This window comes from Emydura macquarii, unplaced genomic scaffold (genome assembly GCF_026122565.2).
Source record: "Emydura macquarii macquarii isolate MOO-44397 ecotype Brisbane River unplaced genomic scaffold, CSIRO-AGI_Emac_v2 contig_791, whole genome shotgun sequence".
NCBI classification, from domain to species: domain Eukaryota; kingdom Metazoa; phylum Chordata; order Testudines; family Chelidae; genus Emydura; species Emydura macquarii.
The window spans coordinates 1-9589 of NW_027130928.1; the positions used below are offsets into that span (position 1 = coordinate 1).

General features: G+C 44.8%; 1 protein-coding gene across 1 annotated transcript; it reads left to right on the top strand.

Moving 5' to 3' along the window:
* Window positions 1-5472: 5472 nt before the first annotated feature.
* On the top strand, window positions 5473-6411 carry LOC137149624 (olfactory receptor 52P1-like). The gene has a single exon (XM_067543152.1). It carries the CDS (start codon window positions 5473-5475, stop codon window positions 6409-6411), a length of 939 nt encoding a protein of 312 aa, XP_067399253.1.
* Window positions 6412-9589: the final 3178 nt, after the last annotated feature.

A 9589-nucleotide genomic window follows, 5' to 3' on the forward strand; every position in this document is an offset into this window, starting at 1 on the left:
TAAAGGTGACACATTGTAGTAGATTGTCTCTGATAACTTCCTCCATCCACCACATCCCTCCCCCTGTGAGCAGTCCTACAACAGCCTCGTGGCAACTTCAGAAATTGCCAAAATGGAAAAACAACATCAGAAAGTTGTGTCTGGGTTTCTTCCAGGCAGGAATATGCTAACATTTTCTGTCATTTTGAGGAAGAGTTACTCACGCTGGCTGCTTTTAGTCTCCACGTCCTTTCCCTCTCCTCAGGTCATAGCATCATAGAAGAATCATAGAAGATTAGAGCTGGAAGGGACCTCAGCAGGTCATCTAGATTAACCCCCTGCTCAAAAAAGGACCAACCCCAAATAAGTCATCCCAGTCAGGGTTTTGTCAAGCTGCAGCTTAAAAACCTCTTAAGATGGAAATTCCACCACCTCCCTAGATAATCCATTCCAGTGCTTCACCACCCTCCTAGTGACATTATTTTTGCTGATATCCAACCTCGATCTCCCCCGCTGCAACTTGAGACCATTGCTCTTGTTCTGTCATCTACTATCACTGAGAACAGCCTAGATCCATCCTCCCTGGAACCCCCTTTCAGGTAGTTAAAGGCTGCTATCAAATCCCCCCACTCTTCTCTTCTGCAGACTAAACAAGCCCAGTTCTCTCAGCCACTCCTCATAAGTCTTGTGCTCCAGCCCCCTAATCATTTTTGTTGCCCTCCGCTGGACTCTCTCCAACTTGTCCACATACTTTTTGTAGTGGGGGTCCCAAAACTGGACACAATACTCCAAATGCAGCCTCACCATTGCCGAATAGAGGGGAATAATCACTTCCTGCGATCTGCTGGCAATGCTCCTACTAATGCAGCCCAATATGCTATTAGCCTTCTTGGCAAACAGGGCACACTGCTGACTCATATCCAGCTTCTTATCCTCTGTAACCCACAGGTCCTTTTCTGCAGAACTGCTGCCTAGCCCGTCGGTCCTGGGTCTGTACCTGTGCATAGATTCTTCCGTCCTAAGTGCAGGACTCTGCACTTGTCCTTGTTGAACCTCATCAGATTTATTTTGGCCCAATCCTCCAATTTGTCTAGGTCACTCTGTATCCTATCTCTACCTTCCAGGCTATCTACCATGCCATCCTTAGCATCATCTGCAAACTTGCTGAGGGTGCAGTTTGTCTAGGTCCCTTTATATCCTGTCCATACCTTCCAGTGTATCTACCACTCCCCCTAGCTCAGTGTCATCTGCCCACTTCCCTGAGGGTGCAATCTACCCCATCCTCCAGATCATTAATGAAGACGTTGAACAAAACCGGCCCCAGGACTGATCCCTGGGACACTACAGTTCTTACCAGCTCCCAGTTATATATGGATCCATTGATCACTACCTGTGGAACCCTATGCTCTAGCCAGTTCTCTGTCCATTCTATAATCCATTCATCCAACACATACTTCTTTAACTTGCTGATCAGAATACTGTGGGAGATTGTATCAAAAGCTTTGAGGTCTGTCCCTCTCTCCTTTCCTGGACATGCTGAGCTGCTGCTGCAGTTCCCTTCGCCTCCAGACAGGCTGTGTAAGCTCCTCCTCCTCCATTCCTTCCTTTCCCACCAATGAAGTCTGCATGGGGCATTGGAGACTGCTACACAGGAACAATGAGCAAGCACATTATATAATGAGAATTGGCAATTCTGGGTAATGTCAGTGACTAGATAAATACAGCTGCCACATGCAGTAGCCCCTGACAGTTGGCTGACACAGTCAGCCACTGGGATACAGATGCTAAACCTGGGACTCTCTGGGATCATTTGTTAGCCAGCTCTGTTGGCCATTAATCTCAATGAGTATAAAAAATGTCTTCAGTAAGGCTCAGGCACCAGCTTGCAGACAAAATGCTTCATCTGACTCCTGTCTGTGCTGCAGGGACCTGTTCACAGAGACCCAGGCCAGAAGGCACCACTGTGATCACCTAGTTTGACCTCCTGTATCGCACAGGCCAGAGACCTGCCCCCAAAGGAATTCCTAGAGCAGAGCTTATAGAGAAACATCCAACCTTGGTTTAGAAATTCTCAGTGATGGAGAATCTGCCATGATGCTTGTTAAACTGCTTCAATGGTTAATTTTTCTCTCTGTTTATGAAGTGTATATCTTATTTATAGTCAGAATTCGTCTAACTTCGACTTCCAGCCATTGGAAAGTGTTAGACCTTTCTATGCTAGCCTGAAAAACCCATTATTCAAAATTTATTCCCTATGTGGGCACTTCTAGTCTGTTATCAAGTCATCCCTTAATCCTCACTGTGTATCAACATGAATCTTTAATTGTTGACACCAGAACTGGAACATTTTCCAGCAGAAGTTGCACAACTGACAAAGAAAGAGGTAAAATAACTTTTCTCCTCTACTTGAGATTCCCCTGTTTATCATCCCAGGATCACATTAGCTCTTTCAGCCACAGGGTCAAACAGGCAGCTCATGTTTAGCAATTTTCTCCTTCTTGCCCCCAAATCTTGTTCAGTGTCACTACTTCCTACAATGGCATCCCCCATTATGTAATCATCACCTACCTTCTCTGTTCTAAGATATATACATCTAAGTAGCTTTATTAGGACACATATTCTTTGTTTCAACCTAGTCTGCCATCCAATCCAGATGACTCGTAATGAGTGACCTGTGCTCTCCATTATTTGCAATGCCCAATTTTTTTTGTGGCATCTGCAAACTTTATCGTATTCGTATTGGGTAAGTAGCTGGGTTCCTGACAGTGTCTCTGCTTACCCTTGTCAGTGAATGAGGCAGAATAACAAAACCACTGTACTTGTTATGTCTCAGAGACAGATGGATGAATTCTAGAACATGTCTCACCAAAAGAAACAAGGGAAGTGACAGAGCACAAAGTCCCAGCATGGCATGATAATGTATATTTCCATGAGGAAAAATTGGTTCATATCCAACAAAGGAATTCCATTGTAGATCAAATCTATGGTTCATCTAGTCAAATGTCCTCTCTCTGAGACCAACAACCCCTGGGGTTACTGAAGAGTGTGTTGGGGGATAACCTGACCATCATGAGAGTGTCATCTTAACACCCAATAGCCAGAGATTGGCTTGTGCCCTGAGACATGCAGGCGCACAGGCTTTCCAATGTTTATTTAGCTGTAACTATTGTAAAGGAAGATTCTTACTATCCAGGTAGATGTCCAAAAATCTTTTCAGATTCTTACTTAGCTCCTGGCCCCAACTTAATCTAGTGGAAATGAGTTCCTTTTGTTTTATTATGCACTGAGTAAATAATTTTGAATTTGCCATGTTTCAGTTTAATTAAATGTCCTTTTGATCTTGTGTTATGAGACAGGAAGAACACATTCTTGATATACTCTCTACAAGTCAGTATTTAATAAACTCGTGAACTCAGAGAGGCCTGAAAGGCCTTAGCTTTAGTATCGCGGGTCTCCGGGAGCAGAGGAGTTGCCTCAACCAAAGGGGTGGTGGCGACCGAACAAGAATACAAACAGGGCTTTAACTGAAGCAATATGGCTCATTTATTTAGTCATTAATATCAAGTAAAGAGCATAAACATAAACAATACAAACATGAAACCAAAGAAGGTTACAAAGGCCTAATATTTTTCTATGCATGCAATCATTTCTCATAGTACACAATTTTACTATTGCTCATTTTATGTTTACAGACAGATGGTCACTTGCAAACTCTCAGCTATTCCAATGCTTACAGACAGATGGTTGCTTGTAAAATCCTAGTTACTCTATCACAGACAGCTAGACAGACTGATGGTCGTCTGTTATCTTAAAGCAAGTGCTACTTTCATAGGTTACCAAAAGTGCTTCTTTCCTTAAGCCCCTTGGGCCGAGTTGACTCTGATAAGTGTTAGCCGTCCCTTGGATGCTGCTGGTTCATAGAAGGGCTCAGTCCAGCTATCGAGGATCCCAGCAGGCTGCAGTCCAAAGTGCGACTGACTTCAGGGGGTTTAAATACCCTCAAACTGATCACCAAACTGATCAGTTAAATCAGTATGTAACCAACCAGTGAACAGTGTCACTTTTGGGTCAGTATGTAACCAATCAGTGAACAGTGTCACTTTTCCTTGTCATATGACATGATCAGTGAGCATTTCTGCGGAGTCATCCTGACTTGCAGGCACTTCCAGGCGCCACTCAGCCGGGTGTAGTCAACCTGGTCAGCTTTTGTTTTTATGTTTCCCCTCTATTTGTGCTGTGCTAGTGCCCGGACAGCCCTTATCAGGGCCTCCAAGCCCTTTTCCCAAGCTATATATCTTACTATTCTGTGTTAAAGAACAAAACCCATAAACTATTCTTTTTATATTCTATAAAACTCTTCTCAAATCCGCTCTTATATCTTTCCATTCTCAGGTAACAATCCCAGGCTTTTGAACCTCTTTCCCTAGGAGAGTTTCCCCAGGCCCTTGATCTTTCCCATTACCCTTCCCTGAACCCCTTTAGCTCTGAAATGCCCTGCTTGAGAAGCGTGCTCCAAAGTGCACAAGGGAGTCCAGAGGAGGGTGAACAATTCACTGATTGATCTCATGACATTGTCTTTTTGGTATTATTTCCCATCCCACTCCTCCTGTGTCCCAACATTTTCCTTAGTTTTTCTCCATGCTTGCACTTTGAGAAGGGTTTCACAGAGCTGTAAACCATTACACCAGGTCCCTCTCCTGAGCTCAGACAGTGAAGTTGGAACCTTGTTCAGTGTTGGAGGAGTTCAGGTTTTTCCCTCTAGTAGGTATCTACGCTGCATTTATTGACATCAAATGTCATCTCCCATCATGCTCTTCATTCACCAAGCTTGGTTAGCTCCCTTTGAGAACAATTCTGGACTGGACTAAATAATTTGGTGCCACATGGAAATCACAGAATCATAAAATATTAGGTTTGGAAGGGACCTCAGTCTTGTCCAAGACCCTGCTCAAAGCAGGACAAACCCGACTAAATCATCCCAGCCTCAGATTTCTAAAGTCACAGCTTAAATACCTCAAGTAAGAGATATTCTACCACCTCCCTAGATAATCCATTCCAGTGCTTCAGAACACTCCTGGTGAAAAAGATTTTCCTAATATCCAACCTAGACCTCCCCACAGCAACTTGAGGCCATTGCTCTTAGTTCTTTCATCTGAGAACCATACTGAGAACAGCCTAGCTCCATCCATCCATGTTCCCCAGCACCCTAATAATTTTTTGTTGCTCTCCACTGGACTCCCTCCAATTTCTCCCCATACTTCCTTTAGTGGGGTGCCCAAAACTGGACACCATACTCCAAATGTTGCCTCATCAGTGCCAATCACCAGAGAATAATGTTGCCACCCCACTGCTCATTCCCCTTTCTAAATTGTTTGTAACTCTAAGTTATTTACCATTTTCTATGTTATAACGTGTGTAACACCCTTCACTGGGATTTTCTCAATTCACAGGATTCTGAGCATCTCACATCCTGATCAGTGACTCGACCACTTCATGGAGGCTTTCAACCTTATCTCCTCTGGCCCGCCAGCAATCATCCTAAATGGCATCACGGGCCTGGAAGCTGCTCACATCTGGATTTCCATCCCTTTCTCTATGTTCTACCTCATCAGCCTATCAGGAAATTTCACCGTTCTGTTTGTTGTAAGCAAAGAGCAGACACTGCACAAGCCCATGTACCTGCTGCTCTGCATGCTGGCACTCACAGACATCGGCGTGTCGACCTCTGTTGTGCCGAAGGCACTGTGCATATTTTGGTTCAGCTTCAAAGCCATCACTGTGGATGGCTGCCTCACCCACATGTTCCTTCTTTATGTGTTTGCTGTTACACACTCAGCCATCCTCGTGATAATGTCCTTTGATCGCTACATTGCCATATGTGACCCTCTGAGATACACCACCATCCTCACCAACGCACGAATCACTAAGCTAGGGCTAGTGGGTTTGATACGAGCTGTTCTCTTGATTCTGCCATTGCCCCTGCTTCTGCGTAGGCTGCCATTATGTGCCAACCACGTTATCCTCCACACGTACTGTGAGCACATCGCTGTGGTGAAGATCTCGTCAGGGGACACCAGAATCAACCGGACGTACGGCCTGGTGATAACAGTTGTGAACATTGGGTTAGACCTGACACTCATTGGTCTGTCATACGGGCTGATCATCAGGGCCGTCCTCAGGATCTTCTCCAAGAAAGTCCACCAGAAAGCCCTCAACACCTGCACAGCCCACATCTGTGTGATGCTGATGTCTTATACTCCCTTCCTCTTCACTGCCATAACACAAAGATTCAGTAAGGGCAATGCTGCCCATGTTCACATCCTCTTGGCCAACCTCCATTTCCTTGTCCCCCCCATGCTCAACCCTATCATTTATGGGGTGAAAACCAAAGAACTTTGTGACAAAGTGGGAAAATACATCTGCAGAATGTGATCGCCTGGGCCAATGACTTTAGACCTGTGTGACAGGAGGGGGAAAGGATGTCTCCTTGTTAATCAAGGGTGCTCTGTCCCAATTTACTATATATCAAGCTTGAGGAAGTTCAGAGTTTCAGAAGTTCCTCAGAGCTGATGTCTTATCACTCCAGCACCAACCACTGCCCTCTCCATTGCTAAGTTAAATCTCTTTAATCATCTCCTGATCTCTTTCAGAATTACCTGTCATCCCCACATACTCTGTCACTCGGCCTTTCTGTGACTTCCATGTCACCAGTGCTGATGATTTCTTATATGTTCTCAGACCTTTTTTCCATCTGTATGGTTATTGATTCTCACCATTCCTCACTCTCCTCCATCTTTGACTCTTTTTCCCCTCTGCCATCACAAGGTGCCCAACTCTACTATCCACCAGGTCCCAACAATCCCTTCCAGTCCTGAGTCTCCCCAAATCAGATTATCTGAATTCTTAACTAGCAGACACTTGGAGTTTTCCCTCTGTTTCCTCCCCCAAAAAGCCATAAAATCTGACCTCAATTATCAGTTCATTTTGGGACACACACTGCACAGAGACTGGGCTCAAAATAAACAAATAGTCTGTTTAATAGAAATATCACAGATTCAAAGATAAAGGATGGAAGAATCCCATGCACTGCTACAGACTGGGGACCGATGGGCTAGGCAGCAGTTCTGCAGAAAAGGACCTGGGGGTCACAGTGGACACGAAGCTGGATATGACTCAGGAGTGTGCCCTTGTTGCTAAGAAGGCTGACAGAATATTGGGCTGCATTAGTAGGAGCATTACCCGCAGATCGAGGGAAGTGATTATTCCCATCCTTTCGGCACTGGTGAGGCCCCATCTGGAGTATTGTGTCCAATTTTAAGCATCCCACTAAAGAAAGGATGTGGATTAATTGGAGAGAATCCAGTAGAGGGCAACAAAGATGTTTAGGGGGTTGGGGGCTCTTCTGAAAATCTATTATTTTTGCTCAAAGTAGTGTAGTGCTAGTATCATGTCTGTTAGTATTGGGAGGAGGCATATAATGCTCTGAACTCTACCAATAACTGTTTGTAAGTCATCTCTCATCTTTTGGAAGCTACAGAAGACACGCTTTCTATATGGAATGGGTTCATCACTGTCTCCATCTTAAAGGAGAGCCCCAATCCGTATGTTAATTCTTCTGTCATGGCTCTCTTCATCTCTCCCTCTTCTACATTCTCTGCAGGCTCTGCAGTTTAATTTTTCTCTGTATCCATGTTCCACATACCGTCCCATGCCTCTTTCTCGGGACTGTAGGAGGATGAAAAATTTCAGTCCATTCTCAAAGACTCTCTCAAGGCCTGGATTCTCTGACAGACTTGCCTAATTATGTCACATTTCACTTCTGGCAGTCCCCAAGAAGTAGAAGTGCCTTTGCTAGGCCGTTGTCTTAGAAAGTTAGGTGGGTGGACTATCCGTTCAGAAAGGCTGGGGAAATTCTGCACTTGAGCACACTTATAAAGGAGGCCCTGAGCATGTGGTCACTAGAATCTGTCTCCATTTTCCTTCCCGCTCCGACAAGCACAAAGTGCCCTTGTTTACTCATGGAGTCAGGGTATGGAAGTTGTGCTGCTCTTGTCAAGACTGGGCACATTGGCTGTCAGGGAGACCATCTAAGAAGCTGTCCTGCAAGTTCATTGCCAAGGTGAAGTGATTCCATTGTGTGGGCATCATCTGGCTAAGTAGCATGGCCCCTGTGTGCCAAGTGCACTCTTTTGAGAGCTACCAATGAACTGTTGTCCTGGAAAACCACAGAATGATCCATTTCTGGCTTGTCCCTGCCCTCCTCTCCTCTTAACCACCAGGCACAGGGAGTGGGACTTGCGCCCCAAGACTTATCGCAACCTTATCTGCCTTCTGGTACTGTAGTGCTAAACCACATCTGGAGGCAAGGCTTTATAGATCAGTACGTGTTTCTGAAGTATTAACTTTGAGTTCAAAATCAGCAGAAATGGAAGCACTAAAATAAAACTTCACAAACATTTTAGGAAACATGACACCAGACAATGAGAAATTCATTCAGTATAATATTCACCAGTCCTATCTTATCAGTGGGAGGGGTGTGTTTATTTCCTCGCAGTACAAAGTAATGGAATTGGATTGAAGTGTGGAACGGAAGAGACATTATCATCTTCAATAGAAAGTTGGGAGTGATACTTGGTTTTGACTGCAGTTTATGCTGAGAAGCCTGAGTGGCATAGGTCTGAGAGTGAAAAAGGAAGGAGCGCTCTAATAGCTCAGTGTGTTAAGTCACAAAACTCAGATCCCACCGATAATCAAAATTCTGCAACTGGCTTTTGTGAAAATGTGTGCTGTGATGCCTTGTCACTTTACAGGTCAATAAGGCTTTCCTCTTCAGTTGAAGACAGCATCTCTGTGGGGTTCAGCTCAAAAGTAAATGGGTTCCTGGTCCATTGATTGCATTTGTCCACTTTGCCCACTTCAGGAAAGTACTCACCAAAGTGTCCCTGCTGACCCCTTAAGTGCTGATCAATTATGTCTTGGAGAGAGTCAACTGACAGATCATTGCACAGTCGTAGAACGTCCTCCGGTGTTGAAAATATGCATACAGATCTCTGCCGCCCACATGAAAACCAGAGTTCATGTTGCTAATGATTGTTAGCAATGAAAACATTTACATCTCACCTCTAAAGTGACACATTTAGTGAATTCAGTCACTCTCCACTTGTAAAGAGTGTCAGTGACACTCAGTGGATATCGTTGTTGTCATATCTGGCTGCCATATTCATATTACCGGCAAGAAAAATATGAAGAGCTTCACACAGTTCACATAGTCTTGTCAGCACCTTGCCCCTGGACAGCTAAGGAACTTCTGCATGTAACAACAACTGTGTGAAGTTTGCTCCCAACTCCTCACATAAAATGGCAAAAACCCTTGAATTAACCAGGCGCGACTTTATAAAGTTTGTCTTTTTTATTGCAGCTGACAGAACATGGCCGAGCTCCTCTGGCATCGTCTTAGCAGCCAATGCCTGTCTGTGGGTCATACAATGATCCCAGGTTGCTGTAGGGGCCACTTCCTGCAGCCTCCTTACAAGCCGGCTACGCCATCCTGTCACGGACCCTGCTCCATCGCTGCAGATTCCAAACCAACGTCCCCAGTCTGTCTCTCGAA

Bases quoted from the DNA above. Each gene is read 5' to 3' on its own strand.
- LOC137149624 (XM_067543152.1), top strand. From the start codon at position 5,473: ATGGAGGCTTTCAACCTTATCTCCTCTGGCCCGCCAGCAATCATCCTA.